Genomic DNA, 22,625 nt, shown 5'->3' with positions numbered 1-22,625 from the left:
ATTCGTGGAAAATTACTTCTTTCTCGAAAACGATGGCACTTCAGAGGGAGCCGTTTCTCACAATGTTTTGTACCATCAACCTCTCCCCATTACTCGTTACCAAGTGAGGTTTTATGCTAATAATTATTTTGAGTAATTACCAATAGTGTCCACTGCCTTTAAATAAAAGTTCAACAAGCTTGTAAGATGCACTAAAGCAACCCCCACTGAAAATTGACCTATAGAATTCGGGTTCCAGTGAAACCTGATGCATCTACGGTAGTCAAAAACTTGTTTAAATATTGAATTTTTGCTCCGGGATTCTACGTCGGTTTGACCATTGTTGGTTCATTTCCACGCATATTTCGGGTCACCTTGACCCAGAAAGGCACCAGGCCCTCCTTGAGTTTTTATAGGCCGCGTTCGTTTAGCTTCCCTGGGTCGACCCCGGTCTGCCCCGGTAGGTTCGAACAGCTTTGACGCCATTCCAGGGGCTCACCCGGGTCGCGAATTTTTGTTTTCCCAAACGACATTGCAGTATTTGTTTCCCCTTTCCGTCAAAACTGGCTCTTTCCGTCAAAATTACGTCATAATGAAATTGGCAAACTTTTTTACCAAATCATTGCAATATCGTTTGGGAAAAAAATTAGCGCCCGGGTCAGCCCCTAGTGCTCCCGCTTGTGGAGTGGTTCACTTGGGGCTGGCTCGACGTGCAGCATGACGTCACTACGAGAGGGTGAGTGATCGTTCGTTTAGCCCTTGGGAAGCTAATCGAACGAACCCGAGTGTAAATGCACCAGCATCTTCGATTTTGGTCGATGGGTTCTCAAGGATTCCCCACTTTGTATGGTATCTTTAGGTTTATTACTCAACGCTCTGAAGATACTGTTTGGTTTATTCATAGATAGAGGAATCATGGCTGTTGTGATAATGAGCTTGCTGATAGTTGGTGAGTCTAATTTAAAATTTGAATATTCAGTGCCGGTGTGGCAGGATATCCCCGACCTCAATACGGCGAAATGTGTGTACAATCTTCTTCTGATAGCGCCCTCTATTGAATAATCCTCTTTCGGCCCGTGCTAATTTCCCATTTTGATTTGATTTGATTCAAAATGGTTTATTAAAAACAAAGACCATCGCAGCCAAGGGCTGAATTGCATTTAAATTAACAAGAGATCAAATAAACAATACAAGGAGTAAACAATACAAGAAAAACAATCAAAATGTAAAACACGAAGGTTTAGCCTATATATTAAATAAAACAAGATTCACAGATTTCCATGAGACACCGGTAGTGTGAAAAAAGACGTCTTTAGCAGGCATTATAAACTAGATACACAGATCCTTTGACGTTTGATTGGCGGAACGCGCATCACAGGTAATCTTAATTTTGTCATTTTGCCGCGACCCTCCAAAATTCAACATTTGAGTCCAACACTGATTGGACTATATTGGACACCTCGTAGCATCGTTGTCCAAAAAAATGTCCCCGCCCATTTGTCATACTTTATTTTGAAACTATGATGTGACGCTAACAGACTTCACTATTAGGAGTCCAACATTGATAACTATTGGACACTTCGCAGCATCGTTGTCAACAACAACTCTTTTCCCGCCTAAAAAACGTGTAACCATCCACGTTGTTTAGATGGTGTTTTTGAAACAAAAATCGGTGTAGGTTGGAAAAGTTTTCGTTTCTGTTTTTGCATTATTCAATGGACAGGAATAAATATGTGCGAGCTATAATTTATAAGACAATTATTGGATGCATTTCCTTCGTGTATTGTCGCAGAGTTTAAACATTTAGTGGCTTTAACCTCTCGTTCAGATTTTCACCTCGTTTATATATTTTGTGACAATGCACACAATCGATTGCTCAGATTTGTAATGTCCTTAATAGCAATTTCATAGGCCTACGTAATGATCAAAAGGTCAAAACATGAAAAAGTCGTATAAATTTGACCTCCCAAAAAAAACAACGAATATTTATGAAAATAATAATACTTCTGCCAATCAAGCACTTTGAAGACCATTCTTGATCAATAAACCTCATTACCAGAAGCTCCAAATTATGCAAAAGCAGTTACTATGCAAAATCCATAAAAATTGCAACATTGATCAATCTATTATAATTATACAAATCTATATTCTTATAAACATTTCCTTCAAAAATGTTAATTTATCAACAGCTCTCTGTCTGGTAACCATAAATGCTCATACCTGCTCAGTCGGCCATGAGCAAAGTCAAGACATGACGATGAAATGGGTCACAGTTTCTCCTGCTGAACCCTGCGACTGTTCCATGATTATGCTTGGAGGAGTTAACATTAAACCTGTACAGCATGTGTATCGGCATGTGCACTCTAAACAGCCGTTCTTTGACGCTGAACCTGATGTCATTAAACGCCACTTCAATTGCGGTAGGACGCGACGTTTTATTGTCAATTTCTGATCTCTTTTTGTTTGCGATTTCATAAAGTCTGCAAAATTATTAACTATAATTTCTTTAAAAGTATGACTAAAAATACCTTAAAATTGTATTGGTCAAACGACTAGTTCTGAAAGTAAGCCAGTTTAATTCAGTACACAATATGGAAAAATGTGACTCCGGATTCAAAGTGATTAGAAATACCTATGCATTTTGCGTCATAATTTATTATCATCAGCACACAGACAATTATGCTTCAAAAAATTAATTGTGGATGATATTCTATTCAATGTTGCTGTAAGATTGGAATGGACCTTTTAGGGAACTCGAACAAATAGCCCAACACCCTTATAGAACGACCCATCGTATATCGTAAGCCAAGAAACTGTATGCATACTGTCTATTTTTTATTAAGAATCACAAACTCTTCAGAGTGCCGTGTGAGAACACAACCATTTTGAACTTTTTCTTCGGACGTAATATAATAGCATAAAGGAAAATTAATATTATAAAACGTTGATTATGTTAATTTCATTCTGAGTGTCTAAATATGCAGACAAGATGAGTAAATCGACTGACACCAACTGGGTAGAAATACTCAGCTTCAATCAATCAGACCAGGAGATGTATTATAATCTTGACGTTCTTGAGGATTGGAACAATCTCGGTGTCCAGCAGGTAAACGGACAATGCTGAAAGGGTTTTGGTTATAACTTTTCTAGATCAAGTTTTTGGAAAGACACGAACCCCTAATCACTGTCCATGTAATGTAATATTCCTGCAAAAGTTTAAACCTGGAAATATAATTTTTTTTGGAGTATATGTTCCTGGACAATAAAATAAATGTTTGAGTGATTGTTTTTAACGATTTATATGTTTAAAAAAAAAATAAAGTTGTGTGGGGGTGACTTCGCCTACCCCTATTGTGACGTCAATCGAAGCAGACTTTGCCTCGGTCGAACATCAAACACACACGTAAGTGCAACTACATTCAAGTCCTAGTCGTGAGTTGTGCGTTTCGAAAAAGTTTTTTTTTCTTGCATTTTTCCGGCAATGTCGACCAGGTGTATTGCTGCTGCATGCAGCAATACAGACGGGGTCAGTTTGCAAGTCTTTTCCAGAGCTGTGCAGCAAACAAATCTGGAATACACTACACATTTTGACATGAAAAGAAAAGTTCTTTTCTAAAACATGACGCGATCCCAACAATTTTTCCAGCTAGTGGGAATGTCGAAGAAGGTACCTGAAAGACGTAACGAACCTAAAGGAACAGTTGCCTAACGTGAAAAAAATCAAGTATTGTTTCAACTTTGAGGGCATGTTTTTAATTTGCGCTGAAGCGTCACTATCTTGTGTTTGCACTGCATGCGATTCATCGCGCCTCGATTGACGTCACGAATAGCGCCCTCTCGGATCGGGCTTATTTGCAAATTTGTTAATAACATGGAAACTAATTTTTGTTAAACCTTAGTTAATTGTTTATTCATAGTCCACTCATCAAAACACATATTTTAATGACAGAAGCTTTATTTTGACAAAATACCACTTCTTTTTACGTAACCACATTTCTTCGAAGTGAATCATTTCTCAAAAATGCTTTATACAATCAAACGCTGCCACAGGCTTTCAACCAGTGAGTTTTTAATGCCATGAATCTTAAGAGTGATTACCAAACATATTATAACTTCCCTTGTAAGTGGATGGTCGTATTGACGAAAGTTCTAATAAATAAAGTGCCCAAACGCGCTTTATATCAATATTGACTTAGGAACTTGTGGACAAACAAGAAATGAAAGTGTGAAGTTTAGTTGTACAAACAAAGGAGATGCAACCCAAGTTCTTTGCAAGTGAGTACAAACAAAGAAAGGAACGAAACTAAAAGGAAAATCAACAAAGGTGTGGTTTGGTGTGACACCGAGAACAACTGGTTAATAAAACACACACATTTAAGCTGTAGTTGAATGTGCATGTAGGACCTGACAGCCGGTACTCGGACAGACAGCCCCACCTATAGACAGACGGAATGGTTTAAAATGAGAGGGGCAGAAGGGGAGGGTCGCGAGAGGGTATAGGGTGAAGGGTCAATTCTGCAAAACGATTACAATTTTTTAATGTTTTTTCTTCCGAGGTCTTAAACCGACTTGGCTATGTTAATTGAACTAAGGAGATTTTAAACCTTTTGTAGATAATTTGTTTGGCAATGGCATGAATCCCCACTCACTGTGAGTGAAGATACATGTATATCAATCACATGTAAAAAGTTTCAGCTTGATATAATCGTCAAGGTTTTGATAACAAAAAGTGAAAATCACAGAGCAATGTTTTCGGGTGAGTCACGTAAATCCACTTGATGTTAAAACAATTTTTAAGAAACTGTTTTCCTTTTTTTTTTTCAAGAACCACAGAATCTCAGCAGTTAATATTATAAAGAAAGAAAAAAGCTTTCTACCGTACATATCTTTAAACGGTGTATGAGTGTAAACGGTAAATCGCTGGACGTTTGTGTTTTGTGTCGTGCAAATAGTACTCAAACCCTTAAAATTATGTATTGCTTTTATTTCGTTCACTGATAATATTTCAACATTATGCAAACTCACAGGTCAACATTTCCGTTGGAAGCAAGCATTTGATTGATCCAGTTCTTGAACTGTCGTTTGACGGCAGAGGTTCCAGTAACACGTCATGGTTTGTCCACAATCGACTTCTAAACTCCCCGTGGACCGATCTAGACCCGAATGCTGAGTTCAAACTCAACTGGGAACGCCAGGGGTGAGTAAGACCACACAACAAAATAGTGTCCCGCCCCCACCCCCACCCCTTATTGTTAATCTTTAACAGTTTTAGGACACAATTAAAGCCATTGGACCCTTTCGGTACAGAACACAAAATAAACGTTCACAGATTTACAAATAATTTACAGGGTGTACAGAAGGTAATGGTGAAAGACTTCTCTTGAAATATTATTCCATGAAATGCTTTACTTTTTGAGAAAACATCAAAACAATATAAATTCTCGTTAGCGAGAATTACGGATTTATTATAAACATGGCACGGCGAAACGTGCGGAAACAAGGGTGGGTTTTCCCGTTATTTTCTCCCGACTCCGATGACCGACTGAGCCTAAATTTCCACAGGTTTGTTATTTTATATAGAAGTTGTGATACACGAAGTGCGGGCCTCGGACAATACTGTTTACCGAAATGATCCAATGGCTTTAATTACGTCATCTAAAACGATCTTAGAATATATTTTTTTTATTTATTTATTTTTTTTTTTTTTTTTAGACCCAACTGGTTCTCTTTAAAATATGTCCGCTTTCGTTGCAGTTTTTATACTTTTGATAGTCTTGACAGCCCCTTTTCCAACTAGTATTCAGTTTGTATTGTCTACAGATTTGAAGGCACTGGAAACTCTTGGTAACTTACTCAAAAACAAATATTAGCGTAAAAACTTACTTGGTAATGAACACTGGATGGCTGTTGATAAAACATTGTGAGAAACGGCTCCCTCTGAAGTGTATTTTTATTTTAAATACGTAATTTCTCAATCAAACATTAAAATACTTCAGGCCTTCGAAACCTTTTATTATCCATCTGAATGCACAAACATTTGTTCAAAGAGTGTGTTTTTCTTTCATTAATCTCTTGCAACTTTGCAAAATGTTCACGGATTTTTTTTATTTTACTGGTCTTTAAAAATTACCAAAGGTTTTGGCTTCAGTGCCTTTAAAATAAAGAGGAACAGTACAATACCATCATCAAATAACCCAGTCTCAACTGAATATTGACAGGCTAACTTTCCCATCAAGTGCCGAGTTGCTTGGAATACACTCGGTGGAGACGAGAAAAGAATTGCCCGTTTCTGGCTGGCTCGTCTTTGCGCAGCAAGATCTAGAAAGTATTCTCCAAGGAGTGAGGTTGAGCCAGCCCATCGTAGCCTTTGGGAAGGGAGGGCGCGTCGACTGGATCGACAGAGGTAAAGAACCATGCCACATGAGGCAATTTTCAGGCTAGGCAACCAGCCGTCGATTTCACAAAGATTTGGGACTCGTCTTATCTCGAGTAGGACGAGTAACTCGTCCTAACTTAGGATTACTCTTAAGACTTACATGCTACAGTGCAGGGTTGGGACTCGTCCTAAGTCATAAGATTAATCCTAAGTTAGGAAGAGTTTGTGAAATCGACGCAGTTCCAGATCCAGGCAATCTTCAAGAAGAAAAGACGCTCACATTTGAATGTTCACATATTTTTTTGTGGATTGTGAAACAATGTTAAAACAAATTCATGTTTTATTCTAAAGTTATAAACATTTTTTTTTGTCACAGCCAAAAGCGCCCAATCCGAAGGCAACGTTCCCCTTAATTGATAGCGACGAAACAAATGTACGTCGCAATGGCTTTGTATACTTTTACGTTACCGTCCATCAAACATGACGGTACGTAACGATGATTGTCACAGCGATACAAATCAAAATCACAGCGAAAATGATATCAGTGATCGAACATGTTAACAATCTAGCAAAGTATGATTTCTCTCAACATATTTGTTTGATGCAAACAATAGTTATGGCCTGACGTTTCGACCCTAGCAGAGTCTTTTTCGAACGCTATAATTGACAGTACAATGAACACGAACAGGTAATTTTAGTTGGGAAGCATTTTGCAACAGCTAACTGTATTTTCTCATACTCATTGATACGAACAATTTATACCCAATGTCCTGATACAGATGTTTTGTCACATGGAACGGAGGCGGTCCAAAGCTCAACCTCGTCCCCTGGATTCGGTCAGTTTGGGGTAGATCTTAAATCAAACACCAGAATGAGCACAGGTAACAACAACAACATACACATTCTTTATGTTGCATTTCTCCTAAAGACGAGCAGAGTATACTCCTTGAAACGTCGAGACCAAACCGGCTCTTTTCAGAGCAAACACTCCCTCAAAGGATATATTGTAACCTGCTGGCGATTTATAGTCACGTCACATTGTTTGTAGTCAACTATTATAACGGATCTGCTCATATGGAAGATGCACACTTAGAAATCGCTTATAATAATGATAGCATTTTTCGATTGTATAAAGCATGTTGAGAATCTTTCACTTCGTAGTGATGTTTTTTTATTGTTGTTTTAAAAACATTTTGATCACCCACAAATACTGAGAAACGTTTTTTGTCAGAAACGTTTTTCAGATTGTTTATTCCAATTACTGATTATTCTTCCTACCCCTGGCTTGTGACGTCACACGCTTAAAAAGCGCCCTCACTGGGGTCAAAAAGCGCCCTCACTGGGGTCAAAAAGCGCCCTCACTGGGGTCAAAAAGCACCCTCACATGGGTCAAAAGCGCACTCACTGGGGTCAAAAGCGCCCTCACTCGGTCAAAAAGCGCACTCACTGTGGTCAAAAAGCGCCCTCACTGGGGTCAAAAAGCACCCTCACTGAGGTCAAAGGAGGCAAATGAAAAACGTGAAAACGTGCGCGTCAGTGTAGCGTTTTGCGTTTTGCTCCGGATTTTCGGCGGTATCTGAAAGCGCTACCAGTGCACCTTTTGAAAAAAATGTGTACTTTATAGTTTTATTGTAGATATCAAACTAGGATTACATGAATAGAACGTTTCAAAAAACTGAAGGTATTATGTTCCTGTTAACATTGTATTTGTTTGATTTAAATTTAAACCAGACTTTGAGTATGAGCCATGGTGGACTGTTGACATGGGGAAGAGTTACCAAATCGAAAGACTGGCCATCTTACCCTGCGAAATGGCAAGTAAGAATTACAATTTTAATATTAATACGTATTTAGTTTGCGGTAACACTATGTGTATTTGCTTGCTATAGGTAGCCTATGTTATTTTGACAACTTAGTATCTGAGTACCGTGTAAATTTGTTATTTTTTCCAGAGACCAATGTCATCGGAGCTCAATTTCGCGTGAGCAGCAGCCTGGATAAAGGCTCTGGTGAACCGTGCGGTAGTCCGATCGTCGTGGTAGGCGTCGATGTTATATGCGAAGGTGAAGCTTACGGTCGGTATCTCAGCCTCGGCATTGAAGGAAAACAAGGCATCTTGGCATTCTGTGGGGTGTCTGCTTTCGTTAAAGGCAAGTCAGTAGGTTGACCTCATTTACGTACATGATAGTTTATAATGTACGTACAAGAATAAACTTAAAACGTATCGTGTACGTACATAATAATGATAACTTGTCGTGCACGTACATGATAACTTATCGTGTACGTACACGATAACTCGTCACGTACGTAAGTACATGATAACTTATCATGTACAAAGAGAGATTTGTTTTATTCATGTGGCATCCATAGTGTTTCCGTAAAATGTTTTGTATACTTCGAACACTGTTTCTGTGTTTTACTATTACAGGGCAGGATCCAATTCTTGCAGGACAACCGACCTGGCAGAGCAGCGTTCTTACCCATAACGCGTCAGCTTCAGTGGATGGTGTCCTGGACTTCACCTGTAGTCAGACTAGTACGTATGTTTTATACCTTCTGTGAAAATATAAAAAAGGTGTACAGCCTAAATAGATAGAACAAACATTGATGAATTGCACAAATCAAAACAATGCCATTCAGTACCTTGGCGACAATACTATTCTAGTCATTGTGAAACCATGCGGTTAGCTTGGGAGACTCTAAAAAACCCACAACCTTGTAATTGCAAGTCCGGCGACAATGGAGTTCCTTACTAAAAGGCTGCACAGGTTTGAAGGCACTGGACACTACTGGTAATTATTTAAACTAGAAACGGCTCCCTCTATAGTCTCGTAGTTTTTGAGAAAAAGGGGAATTGTTTACACTCAAATAATAAAACACTTTATACATTTTTAAGATTAAGCCTTTTAGTATGCATCTTAAAGCACACGAAGTAATGCAAAAAGGGTGTTTTTCTGTCATTGTTCTCTTGCAACTTCGATGACCGATTAAGCCAAAGTTTTCACACATTGTTTATTTAATGAATAATGTATAGGATACACCAAGTGAGAATTCTGGGCCCAATTGCATGAAGCCTGTAAGCACAAAAATTTGCTTAGCATGAAGATTCTGTGTTTTTAAAATGTAATGTTTTTTTTATATAAGTATCAAATTTAAATCTTTTAGTGCACACAGGGAATTTTTTTTTCTCCACTTTTTACTTGTAATCTGTGATGAAATAAATAAATTGAATTGAATTGAATTGAATTGAATTGAATTATATTCTTCGTTGATAAAAACAAAATCACCAACCAAGTTTTAATTTGTTGCAGATTGTTTGTTACTGGCATTCAGCTGTTGTTTGCTTGTAAAAATCCTGGATATCACGTAGAAATTTGGTTGGTGATCCTGTTTTTATTTTTTTTTAATCCTGAAGAAAATTCATGCTTAGCAAATTGTTGTGCTTACAGGCTTTATGAAATTAGGCCCTGGTCTTTGACCTAAGGTTCCCAGTGCCTTTCAGACAGTTATCCTGCTTGATGACAACATTATTTTGACAATTTTGCATTTCCATCATTTTGTCTTAGATGAGGAGATCAACCCTTGGTGGATGGTTGACCTTGGAGATAATCTCGTCGTTGTGAAGGTCGTCATCAGCCCCTATCCAGACTTAGTCGAATGTAGGTTTACAACCCCTGCATTAGCCGCCAGTTTTGATCATACGTGCACGCGTGAGAGGCTATATCATTGGTCTAGCCCCGGTGGCCTTACATACACGCTCGTACACTAAATGGCTATCATTGGCCGAGTGTCGTGCTGCACAGTGCGTAAACGTGTACCACTTTCCCATTGTTTTACATCAAAGATGGTGGTCAGTGACGTCATGTGCAATCCATGCATATTTTTGTCATATGCTGACAGATATTTAAGTGTTTTCTGATTCATTTAGATTCAACTTTTAACAAATTTCAGCATTCTGTTGAATTGGTGCACTCAAAACCTTCGGCTGCAGTTGATTGGTCCTACTCCGAAAAAAACACACGACATAAATTACTTGAGTGTTTTCTTGTGTGTGGGACAGGGTTTATTTTGGTCTTTTGAATAGTGTAAACTTGGTCCTGTGGCTGCAGTTTTATTGTTACAGTAGTTGACTATACAAAGGTGACACTGCCCAAATAACTATTACTATTCTGGAAATGTACAATGTCTACCGTTATCTGATTCAAGGCAGTCTGTAATGTACGGAGCTCCAGAGGTGCCATCCAACTTGTTAAAACCTGAGATAAATTGACATCTTAAACGTAAGATGACGTCATCCCTAGATAATTTACCTATAGGAACTAAAATTCTGCTTCATTCGATGCAGGGATCAAAATGAAGGGAGCACAGGTGTTTGTGAGCGCAGAGTCAACAAGATATTCAGGAGCAGCGTGTGGTAGCCCCCTCCGTCTTGAAGATGTAACCAGCCACGCCCCCTTTCTTATAGATTGCCAACGCGATATACTGGGTCGTTACGTCTTCATCGAAGGCACCACACGACTGAGTATGTGCGAAGTTGAGATCTTCGGAAAGATAAATGGTAGGACTAGTTTTGTCTAAGATACTTTACAAACTATAAGGTGTTTTTTTTTTTTTTTTTTGGGGGGGGGGGGGTTGTTTTTTGGGGGGCCATAAAACGAACACAAAACTGCAAACAAACCATAAATATTTGCTATAGAATGGCACCTTCGGGACCCGGTTCGAATCCCATAAAATGGAACCATATGCCTAGGGTTTTATAAAAAAAAATCTGGGGGTTTTCTTCCACCTTTAAAACCGGAGCTTAAAGGCACTGTACATGTTTTGTAATTGTCAAAGACCAGTGTTGTCACTTGGTGTATCCCATCCTAAGCATAAAATAAAAAGCCGGTGAAAAATTTGGCTCAATCGGTCATCGAAGTTGCGAGAAAATGATGAAAGAAAAACTCCCTTGTTGGACGAATTTGTGTGCTTTCAGATAGGAATAAAAGACTTCTAGCCAGAAGTCTTTTATTATTTTAGTGAAAAAATACCTCTTTCTCAAAAACTACGTTACTTCAGAAGGAGTAGTTTCCCACAATGTTTTATACTATCAACAGCTCTCCAATGCTCGTTACTAAGTTAATATTTGTTTTGAGTAATTACCAAACGTGTACCGTCCCTTTAATTCGTTGTCTTCTCTCACTTGGGTTTACGACTATAGTACAGTGATTTGGTTCGCTTTTCTGGGAGTCATTGGCTTCACAACTTATTGATCAATAAAATAAAATAAAATAATAACATAAGAAACTACTGGTTTTCTGATTTTCAACGTACTTAAAAACTATTTTTCCTCTCAAAACCTCCGTCTAAAAGTCGTTCTTCTTTTCCATTCGCAGGGAATGTCGAAGTAGCCGATACCATTCGCATGCAAGCACTGATTCGAAGTGAATGACGCCCTGTTTGAAATGATTTTCCCTTAAAGGAACACGTTGCCTTGGATCGGTCGAGTTGGTCTTTGAAAAGCGTTTGTAACCGTTTTTTATAAAATGCATATTGGTAGAAAGATGTTGTAAAAGTAGAATACAATGATCCACACAAACATGCCTCGAAATTGCACGGTTTTCCTTTTACCTCGTCGACTAACACGGACGGCCATTTATGGGAGTCAAATTTTTGACTCCCATAAATGGCCGACCGTGTTAGTTCGCACAGTAAAAGGAAAACCACGCAATTTCGAGGCAAAATTGTGTGGATCAATGTATTCTACTTTAAAAACATCTTTCCAACCATATGTATTTTATAAAAAAGGGTTACACACGCTTTTTATAGACCAACTCGTCCGATCCAAGGCAACGTGTTCCTTTAAAAAAACTACCGAAAGCAATAGTACAAGGTTTTTTTTAACGTAATAATAATTTTATGTAAAAGATAAACTTAATATCCTACCACAACTTGGCCACGGCGCCAATGTAAACATGACAATATTTTAATTATTAACGAAACAATGACGATTGATGAGTGAATCTGGTGAGTGAAATCAGATCCCTGAACACACAGTGAGAGTGATTGATTAGGAATTGCTACTTGCACCCGCATAGGAGATGATGTTTTATTAACACCATCAGTTGATGTAGGGCTCTTCAAATGTTATATATGACAAATTGAATCATCTAACAAATTGAATGGAACTTCCGGAGTTTTGCAGGAGAATATTTCCACAAAAAAGCACAGTTTCTATGACAATTTAGCTTGTTAACGACGAACTAAACAATAGGCTTAATTTTACAAAAATAACACAACTATTAGGATACCCAGGGTAAAACGGAAGGATTATTTTAATACTGTGGTATGTAAGATTGGTTTCTTTGGATTGTGCTTTGTGTTCCCAAGCAAATAGACGTGTATGTAAGTCCAAATAGTGAGTGAACATTATAATTCCTACACTTTGTGGTAAAAGCTTGAACTTGGCACGCACGTAATATACAAACAAAGTAATTTTAGATGTAGTATACCATCTGTGATTCTAACCACCAGTGACGTCAGGGGTGTCGTTTGCATTACATTTATGACACTCAGATAAGTAGTTTCTTACTATACACTCTCGGCTGAAAAAAACTGCGCGAAGAGGTGCATTTTTAGTATTCATTACGAGTACAATAATAACCGTTAATTTTACTGGATAATTAAATTATAAGGAGTGTCATAGAGTCCATCTTTAAAGACAATTATGTAAATCCTGGTTTATCACTCAAATAATAAACCACAAGACTGTGCAAGTTTTACATAATTTGGGGGTTGAACAAAAACAAATGACTAGAGCGGTATTTGAACCAACGATCTCCGGTTCGGGAGGCCTCCCTATCATGCAATTTGCTACTCAACATTTGTATGTCATCAACAATGTGCTTGAATCTTTACTTTCCAGGAAGTTGGTTGGTATAGTTTTTGTTTTTTAATATAATATTTCCTTGTTGGATCGTATGAATTGATATAAACATCCTGGTCGAGTTTGTCACCAAGACCAAATCGTTTAGAGACTAGGGCCACATTTCATCTAAGCATCTTTCCCTAAACAATTTCCTGCTAAACAGAAATGAGCAGGATACCAGTCACAAATTGTACTTTTTAGGCATGGTACTTTGGCTGGCAACCTTATTATGTGTGTGCTTTGCTACATTTTGTGCTTTAAGTAGCTCTATGAAATTTGGCTCATGCGTTGGGTCGAAGTAGACTTGAGTTTCAATAATATAGGAAGAACCTGAAATCCGACGAAGAAAGATATCTGGGATTTATTAAAGTCAATAATTGGTTGGCGAATAAATGTTCTCATTTTGTAGATAGTATGTTATATAGGATTTGACGATGACTAGAGCAAGCTAGTCGAAACGTTAAGACCAATTTCAGAACTGACTCCGCGGCAGTACAGTTAATTACGATCCTATAAGCTAAAGTAGTAGTCCAGTCTAATTTCTATACTATCCGCCCTGGTAATAGTTAAAAAGCAGGACAGTTCTTTTCAGAACTGAGAAGTCTCCCGAACCTCCGATTATCTACTCCACGGCAGTAGAATAAAGCAAGACAGTTCCCTAAGAACAACTCTACCTGGCAAGTAGATACACACATGGTGTTACCGCAAACCAAAAATACATTTGTATAATGTTAGCTGTTATCTAAAAAATAAAATAAAAACAGAACAACAACAACATTGAGATCATTTTGTAAAGGGGTGTCTTTGATCAAAAAAATATAGATTATGAATATAAAAAAAACTTCCTTTCAAAGAGGCTGATATAAAGGTTATACAATATCAACAGAGTTTTCTGCCAGTGGAATAACGATACTATAATGTAATACGGTCGATGCGTACAGCAGGTGAACAAATATTGATTGATTTGACATGACATAAATGTCATATACTTAACTAGTAACATTGTAACATACGTATTGCTATTAGTTTTGTTTTTCCCCTTACGCCGATTTGTGTTAGCACTGTATAATACCCAGTACTTTCACGAGTTCTTTAAAGGCAGTGGACACTATTTAGTAATTGTCAAAGACTAGCCTTCACGGTTGGTGTATCTCAACATATGCATAAAATAACAAACCTGTGAAAATTTGAGCTCAATCGGTCATCGAACTTGCGATATAATAATGAAAGAAAAAACACCCTTGTCACACGAAGTTGTGTGCGTTTAATAGATGGTTGATTTCGAGACCTCAAGTTCTTAACCTGAGGTCTCGAAATCAAATTCGTGGAAAATTATTTCTTTCTCGAAAACTATGGCATTTCAAAGGGAGCCGTTTCTCACAATGTTTTATACCATATCAACCTCTCCCCATTACTCGTCACCAAGAAAGGTTTTATGCTAATAAATATTTTGAGTAATTACATCTAGTGTCCACTGCCTTTAAAAACAATCACACGCATATATTGCTGTCTTTTAGCACAGACCTCGGGAAAGTACCGGGAAACACATCGGTGTTAAAGGGTAACCCCAAATAAATATTAAATTAAATTCTATTAAAATATGTATTGCTGTCAAAATTGTGCCTTAGCTTTGTTTGATCGTTGTAGTTTGCTTCAATACATTAGCCAGGTAGTTTAAAATAATTGCACGGCGGTGTTTGTCCAGTAAATACCTATCATTGAAGAGTTTTATTCCCCTTTCTTCATTGTCTTGAAACATTTCATTCCTTTCTCTATACTTCCTTTGACACCCCCCCCCCCCACCCCATCCCCAGCCCACAACCTCTATTGCCAAGGGCGGCACTTTGCAGGTTAAATTATTTCAAGACAGAATAATTGATCTTTCATTTAAAATATATGAAGTCTCGATTAAACAGTTTGATTGTAATTACTTATGTATGATTTGTGCTCGTAAGGGGTTGGATCGTTGAAACTCGTCAATTGAATTGAGACCCCCAAAAAAATAAAAGCACACACTTGTTCGTTTCTTATCTCGGTCCGTACGCACACAAGTGGTTAAGTAGCCAAAGATCAATCATATAACGATGACCCTGTTTGTTCCATTTGTTTGCTTTCGGTTGTTTCTTCCATTCATACAAGGCTTTAGACACCAACGCTGAATAGGAGTAGCGACCCCTGCGAGGATCGAGTATTGATCATTTTGTACACAACACTCTCGCATTGCATTGTGTCGTGGGGAAGCAGGGAGTTGTTCATAATCACGTACACACGAGATACGATGAGTGTATACACAGTCAATATTGTAAAACAAAAATAGCAACGGGCATGCATGCATATTCCACAACACTGCACACAATGTCCGGACTAAGGGGATTGATAGCAATAAAATGATCACGGTGAACAGCTAAGCGACACTTCTAGTAATCTTAATTAAAAAAAAAGAGAGAACAATTATGGGAGAATCATCAATAAGGAGCTGATGGAGGTTTAGTCTGGCACCAATGTTATCATGAACCACATCGAGAAGGAACAACACGGCTCGAGGATGGATGCCATACCACCCATCAGGTATTCCGCGACCTTGCCTCATCCACGTAAAGGGGTGTGGGGTGCTGCAACAAGTAGGATCAGCCCCAACCCATCGATCACCACTGGGGAGGACCTAAGACATGAGAGTGACACCTTGGCTGAGAGGTGCCAAAACTCAGAGGAGAGGGTGAACTGTCAACTGAGGATGCTAAGGAGGGAATTGGTAAATACACTTAATTTTTAATCTTCTTTGAAATTATCTTGTCTATTTTGAATTAAAGGCACTGAACACTTGGTATTTGCCAAAGACCAGTATTCTAACTTGGTGTATTTCATGCATAAAGAACAAACCTGTGAAAATTTGGACTTATTGGCCATTGCAGTTGCTAAGACAACAACGAAAGAAAAAACACACTTGCTGCACAAATGTTTGTGCTTTCATATGCCTAATAAAAGGTTTGTCCATATCTGAGAGGAGATTAACTCCGTCCCTAAAACGTTGTTACTTTAGATAGAGCATGGAGGTAGTAGAATGTAGTAGGAAGTAGAACAACTCTCCATTGCTCGTAAACATGTAAGTTTTTATGCTAACAATTATTTTTTAGTAATTACTAAATATGTGCCTTTAATCGTCATTAAGAATTCCTGCTTTATTTATGATATTTACAACCACTTTATGGCATGGTTATTTAGCATTACTCATTCCGCAACAATGCCTCTGCATATTTGCATTGTTTAATTAGCAAGATGAGAGACAATGACAATCTCCAAGGTTTTTCGGGGTCACCGTAGTACAACTCGTCTATAGTAAAGCAGATGCTCCATACATGCTGGTATAGTGTTAAAGGGAAGGTACACGTTTGGTAATTGTCAAAGACAAGTCTTCTCACTTGGTGTAAATCTTAACATATGCATAAAATAACGAACCTGTGAAAATTTGGGCTCAATTGGTCATCGAAGTTGCGAGATAATAATGAAAGAAAAAACACCCTTGTCACACGAAGTTGTGTGCTTTCAGATGCTTGATTTCGAGACCTCAAATTCGAGACCTCCCTCAAATTCTAAACTTGAGGTCTCGAAATCAAATTCGTGGAAAATTACTTCTTTCTCGAAAACTACGTCACTTCAGAGGGAACCGTTTCTCACAATGTTTTAAACCTCTCCCCATTACTCATTACTAAGTATGGTTTTATGCTAATAATTGTTTTGAGTAATTACCAATAGTGTCCACTGCCTTTAAAGGCACTGGACTATATTGGTAATTACTCAGAACAATAATTGTTTGCATAAAAACTCACTTGGTAACAAGCAATATAGAGCTGTTGATGGTGACATCGTAAGAAACGTAGTTTTTGAGAAAGAATGTATTTCTCACTAAAATATTTGAATTGAATTCGAGACCTCAGCCGAGGTCTCAAATTCAAGCATCTGAAAGCAATTCACAACTTGTGCGACAAAGGTGTTTTTTTTTTAAACTAATCTCTTGCAACTGGCACCGATTGAGTTAAAAAATTTACAGGTTTCGTTATGTACATGTACATGTTGAGATGCCCCAACTGAGAAGGTTGGTCTTTGGCAATTACCAAATGTGTCCAGTGCCTTTAAAATGCACCTACTGTAAATACTGCACATGTTGGATTATTTTATATACCCGTAACTTAAACCCGATAGTTTAGTCGGATAGTTAGACAATGAGTCATTCCAGCCTTGTAACTAAAAACGTCACAGTGATTTTGAGTTTGAACGTATTGCATCCGCATGCTTTGGACATTGGACACTATTGGTAATCACTCAAAATAATTGTTAGCATAAAAAAATACTTGGTAACGAGCAGTGGAGAGGTGCTGATAGTACAACACATTGCGAGAAACCGCTCCCTCTGAAGTAACGTAGTTTTTGAGAAAGAAGTTTTTTCTCTTTCGATTTTTAGGATTCTGAAAGCACACTCGAATAATTATGTGCAATAACGGTGTTTTTCCTTTCATTTATTCTTTGGCAACTTCGAAGAGAAATGAGGCGAAAGTTTCGCAGATTTGTTATTTTACGCATATGTTGAGATACACCAAGTGAGAATACTGATCTTTGACAATTACCAAAGGTATCCAGTGCCTTTAATCTTGTACTGTCCTTGTTGTTGGTTGTACCATTCCAAGCGAAATCAGCTGTTGCCGTTATTTTTTATTAAAGGCAGTGGACACTATTGGTAATTACTCAAAATAATTATTAGCATAAAACCTTACTTGGTGACGAGTAATGGGGAGAGGTTGATATGATATAAAACATTGTGAGAAACGGCTCCCTTTGAAATGCCATAGTTTTCGAGAAAGAAGTAATTTTCCACGAATTTGATTTCGAGACCTCAGTTTTAGAACTTGAGGTCTCGAAATCAACCGTCTAAACGCACACACCTTCGTGTGACAAGGGTGTTTTTTCTTTCATTCATATCTCGCAAGTTCGATGACCGATTGAGCTAAAATTTTCACAAGTTTGTTATTTTATGTATATGTTGAGATACACCAACTATGAAGGCTAGTCTTTGACAGTTACAAATAGTGTCCACTGCCTTTAAGGATCTCAGCTGCAGATTTCTTAATTACTTCGTTTCAAAAGGAACTTGTTTTCACAAGAAAATTTGTACTGGTGTGAACTGTATAATTAGTTAGCTTTCATCCTAAAAACCTAATGATGATGTTTTTCATCATTTAGCAATCTTGTGCAATACATTTGAATGTTACTTAATGGTTTCCTGGTTTGCCCGATCCAGTTTTGAGCGTGAGAACAGATACTTACTCAAGAACATCCACTCTCATTTATGTAAACAGTTTTGCTTTCATAATATGTAATCACTTTTTGTTTTATGAATAATTTAAATGGATATATGTCTGTATGTGTTAGCGAGCAAAGGAAATGCGTACAGGAAGTCCATTGTAATTATACATGAATGGTGCTGTATTTACAAGGCCGTAAGGAATGCGTTGTGAACGTACTCCCGATTGACGTATTGAGATACATTATACACTTATCAATTAAAGTAATGGTCACCCGTTTGTTTAATGAGTAAAAGTAAATGACGGAAATACACGTGATGAGAGAGGGGTAGGTTTAGATTAAAAGAGCAAATCATTGTTGTGCTGGTTTTCAAAGAGATCACCTGTTCACATCATAATGAAACAAAATAATATCAAAATACTATTAATAAACGTATCATTTGTATTGCTTGTGTAGTTAGGAATGCTTATTTTTGTTTATTCTACTGTTTTATGTATTATTTATTTGTATTCAATATCGTCTACTAAGTTCTCAATGTATTTCTTTACAGTGTGTGTACATACATCCTTGTTTTAGAATCCCTTTTAAAGGTTTACGACATACAGCTAGTACATGTCAAAAGATAAAGAGTTGTTAAATGTTCGCAATTGACCCTTAACCCTTCTTCTTGCTGTGTGTTTGTTTTGGACTTGAAGATAATAAACTTGAAGTGTTTATTTGCCCATTAGTCAGTCAAACAGGAATTTGAACATAAATATAATAACATAAAATCCCCACAAACTCCCAAGAAATAAATTAAAATTACGAAAGTATACATAGCGGCTATAATAAATGTGATTGTCGGTGGGGTAGCGTGTGTTCAGATTAAACGCATGTGAGACTACTCCTGATGGGATATGAACCCACGACCTCATTAAATCTTGAACAGTGTGCTCGATCTTGGGTGCGTGTTTAAAGGCAGTGGACACTATTGGTAATTGTCAAAGACTAGCCTTTACAGTTTGTGTATCTCAACATATGCATAAAATAACAAACCTGTGAAAATTTGAGCTCAATCGGTCATCGAACTTGCGAGATAATAATGAAAGAAAAAACACCCTTGTCACACGAAGTTGTGTGCGTTTAGATGGTTGATTTCGAGACCTCAAGTTCTAAATTTGAGGTCTCGAAATCAAATTCGTGGAAATTACTTCTTTCTAGAAAACTATGGCACTTCAGAGGGAGCCGTTTCTCACAATGTTTTATACCATCAACCTCCACCCATTACTCGTCACCAAGTAAGGTTTTATGCCAATAATTATTTTGAGTAATTACCAATAGTGTCCACTGCCTTTAAACAATAAATGCGGAGCCCCCCCCCCCCATAAGACAAAAAACATCAGATAAACATGCTCTGATGTGTAATATTATTTTATTTATTAACTTGTATTTAAATATTAGTTGAAGTAATTAACAACAACAATTGTTTGTATTGTTTAAAATAAAAAATGCTTTATAACCGTGGTCCTAAGTGAATAGAATGAGCGGTTGTGCATCGATCACAGTTTGCAATCACTGATCCACTGTGGATTCATAACAACACAAGTTTGTGGGTCAATAACTAGACTGTAGTCGCCATGTGAGAATTTCCCTTCCCTCTTGACGGTGGCGACTAAACTACTGAGGTAATATAACACTCATCATAAAACCAAGATGTAGACCTAAAGCTCAGTTGCACTCCGGGCTGCGACGTGGAGCACCGTCAAGAGGTTTCCTAACATCCAACCCTCGCCAGCTCCTCGTAGAACCGTGATTCTCACATGGCTTTAAAGGCACTGAGGACGTTTTGTAATTGTCAATCTCATAAACAAGTTGCATAATATTGAAAGGAAAAGCAACCTAATTTGTGTGCTTTCAGACGCCGAATGGAAGGCTTAAGGGCTGATTTATTTAAATATTTGAGTGGGAAATTACATCTTTTGAAAAAAAAAACTGAATTACTTCAGAGTGAGCCGTTTCTCACAGTGTTTTATACTCTCAACAGCTCTCCATTGCTCATTACCAAGTAAGTTTGTATGCTAACAATATTTTTGAGTAGTTACAGATAGTGTACATGCCTTTAAACATCAGAGGACTCGCTGATGATTATTCACTTTATCATCCACAAACGGGAACAAGATCGTGACAATTGTGATAATTTTGTGAATATTTTTTCTTCCTCTCCATATTCAGAAAGCGATGCGGATGCAGGACCAGTCTTTGCTACGGCAGCTTCTACGCATCTACGGCATGATCAGCGATCTCTACGGCAACGCTCAGGACCGGTCGCCTAGCAACCAACACAAGGCATCCATAATGCCGGACGAGGTTCCCGACCTCCTAGTTCAATCCGGGCACTTGGACATCCGGGACGTTGTCAGTCGGTTGTCGCCGATAAGGCGACGTAGGGGCAGTGACCCGGAGGCTCTATTCGGTGACGTCAGCCTCGGCAGCCTCGATTTTGATGAAACTGAGGTGGAAGGTGAGTAGCGCCCTCTACTGATTCATCTATGTTTGTTAATAACACGGTCAAGAGATGGGGGACTTGTAAATGCATGCGTGTTTGCGCCCCCCCCCCCCCCCCAAAGTCCATTTAGCATCTGACTTAATTAAAATGACGCTAAAGGGCCCTAATTTAAAATTATTGGACAATTCAAAAACGACGGTACCACTTGGTTATTTTCCCTCTTTCAGATCTGTGTGGGGGGGGACTAACTTTTCCAAATGTAACAATTGTTATTTTAATGGCCGATGTGGCCGGAGAATCTGCCCCCCTGCCCCCCCCCCCCCCCCCCCACGTATGATGAACTGCGTGCACATTTCTTCTGATAGCGCCCTCTTTTGAGTCAAGATTTTTAGTCATGTTTTAGGGTGATTTTATGGTTTCAAATATGATACAGAACAGAACGCCCCTAACAACGTTATGTATGGGCCAAAGTGAGTTCCGGCAAATATATTTGTTTTCTCTTAACTTAAAGTCGCAGCATTGTGATAAAACGATCTTGTTTTCTCAACAGATGTGTTCAGCATGTCATGTCCAGTGTTCATCTAGGCCCAGCCCGGATTCGGTCTCACCTCAAAGAGACGCATCATGTGCTTTAAAAGAACGCGACGCAGCTGGGATCACCACGAGTCAAAACTATGGTGGTTCAAACGCGCATGTAACAGCAGACCATGTGGAATGACGCCACTGTGTGCTAGAGAGTTACTCAGATAGACAAGTCCCCTGTCATTATCCACAAGGATAAGGACAGGTATTGGATCAGGAATCTCATGGAGGCCTTGTGAAATGATACACGGTCAACTGTAATTGCGTTCGATTAGCTTCCTTGTCGACCTCGGGGTGCTCACTTGGGTGAGCCCCTGGGCCCAATTTCATAGAGCTGCTTAAGCAACAAAATCCTTCCTTTGTAAAATCAGATTACCGGCCAAGGCTCAACTCAATTGTTATGCTAAGTAAACAACAGCTAAATACCAATCACATGCAATGTATATGGCATGACATTTTGGCCAGTAACATGTGTAAAACAAGCGAGCTATTTTCGTGGTTAAGCAATTTTTTTGCTTAAAAGCAGCTCTATGAAATTGGCCCCTGATCTGACAAGAGCTCATCGAACGATCACACTCGCCCTCTCGTGGTAACGTCATGCACCTTGGGTCACCCCGAGTGACCCACTCCGCAAGCAGGGCACTGATGTGAGCTGGCCCGGGTGAGCCCCAGGAATGACGTCAAAGCTATTTGAACGCACCGGGGGCAGACCGGGTCGACCCAGGGAAGCTAAACGAACGCACCAAATGTACGTGGGCTCAACTGCGGCAGAACCTCTGACGTAATTCACGAGCCTCGAAGTGTGACGTTAGATGTTTATTTAGGCTATAAATATTCAGAATGATCATGCCGTGAAACTTTCTTGCAGAGTCTTATACTTTTGCCGTACACTCTAAACATGATGGGGTCCTTATCCATTTATGCGTCCGTGTTCTACCCGGAATATGAGTCAAAAAGACTCAGGAATGTATCAAACTGACGCAAAATCCGTCAAAGTC

The 22,625-nt window shown here is 38.5% G+C and overlaps 2 protein-coding genes across 2 annotated transcripts; both read left to right on the top strand.

Moving 5' to 3' along the window:
* Nucleotides 1–696: 696 nt before the first annotated feature.
* Nucleotides 697–11,862, top strand: LOC117291359. The gene is made up of 12 exons (XM_033773007.1): nucleotides 697–715; nucleotides 2,169–2,399; nucleotides 2,964–3,085; nucleotides 5,007–5,176; nucleotides 6,198–6,382; nucleotides 7,135–7,236; nucleotides 8,087–8,173; nucleotides 8,308–8,505; nucleotides 8,784–8,891; nucleotides 9,922–10,014; nucleotides 10,701–10,913; nucleotides 11,731–11,862. Exons 1-12 carry the CDS (start codon nucleotides 697–699, stop codon nucleotides 11,784–11,786), a joined length of 1,584 nt encoding a protein of 527 aa, XP_033628898.1. The 3' UTR covers nucleotides 11,787–11,862.
* Nucleotides 11,863–15,477: 3,615 nt separating this feature from the next.
* Nucleotides 15,478–21,965, top strand: LOC117291753. The gene is made up of 3 exons (XM_033773649.1): nucleotides 15,478–16,014; nucleotides 20,772–21,060; nucleotides 21,596–21,965. Exons 1-3 carry the CDS (start codon nucleotides 15,772–15,774, stop codon nucleotides 21,628–21,630), a joined length of 567 nt encoding a protein of 188 aa, XP_033629540.1. The 5' UTR covers nucleotides 15,478–15,771; the 3' UTR covers nucleotides 21,631–21,965.
* Nucleotides 21,966–22,625: the final 660 nt, after the last annotated feature.

The sequence above is a fragment of the Asterias rubens genome, chromosome 6, assembly GCF_902459465.1.
Source record: "Asterias rubens chromosome 6, eAstRub1.3, whole genome shotgun sequence".
Classification (NCBI taxonomy): Eukaryota; Metazoa; Echinodermata; class Asteroidea; order Forcipulatida; family Asteriidae; genus Asterias; species Asterias rubens.
Note: the sequence above shows the minus strand (reverse complement) of the source record. Positions and strands in the feature narration are given on the sequence as shown.

What these genes read in the sequence shown, in the direction of transcription:
- LOC117291753 (XM_033773649.1), top strand. Translation starts at nt 15,772, where the DNA reads ATGAACCACATCGAGAAGGAACAACACGGCTCGAGGATGGATGCCATA. An exon ending in GGATGCTAAGGAGGGAATTG is followed by an intron (nt 16,015 to 20,771) that starts GTAAATACACTT and finishes CTCCATATTCAG; the next exon opens with AAAGCGATGCGGATGCAGGA. An exon ending in TGATGAAACTGAGGTGGAAG is followed by an intron (nt 21,061 to 21,595) that starts GTGAGTAGCGCC and finishes TTTTCTCAACAG; the next exon opens with ATGTGTTCAGCATGTCATGT.
- LOC117291359 (XM_033773007.1), top strand. An exon ending in ACAATCTCGGTGTCCAGCAG is followed by an intron (nt 3,086 to 5,006) that starts GTAAACGGACAA and finishes GCAAACTCACAG; the next exon opens with GTCAACATTTCCGTTGGAAG. An exon ending in AAACACCAGAATGAGCACAG is followed by an intron (nt 7,237 to 8,086) that starts GTAACAACAACA and finishes AATTTAAACCAG; the next exon opens with ACTTTGAGTATGAGCCATGG.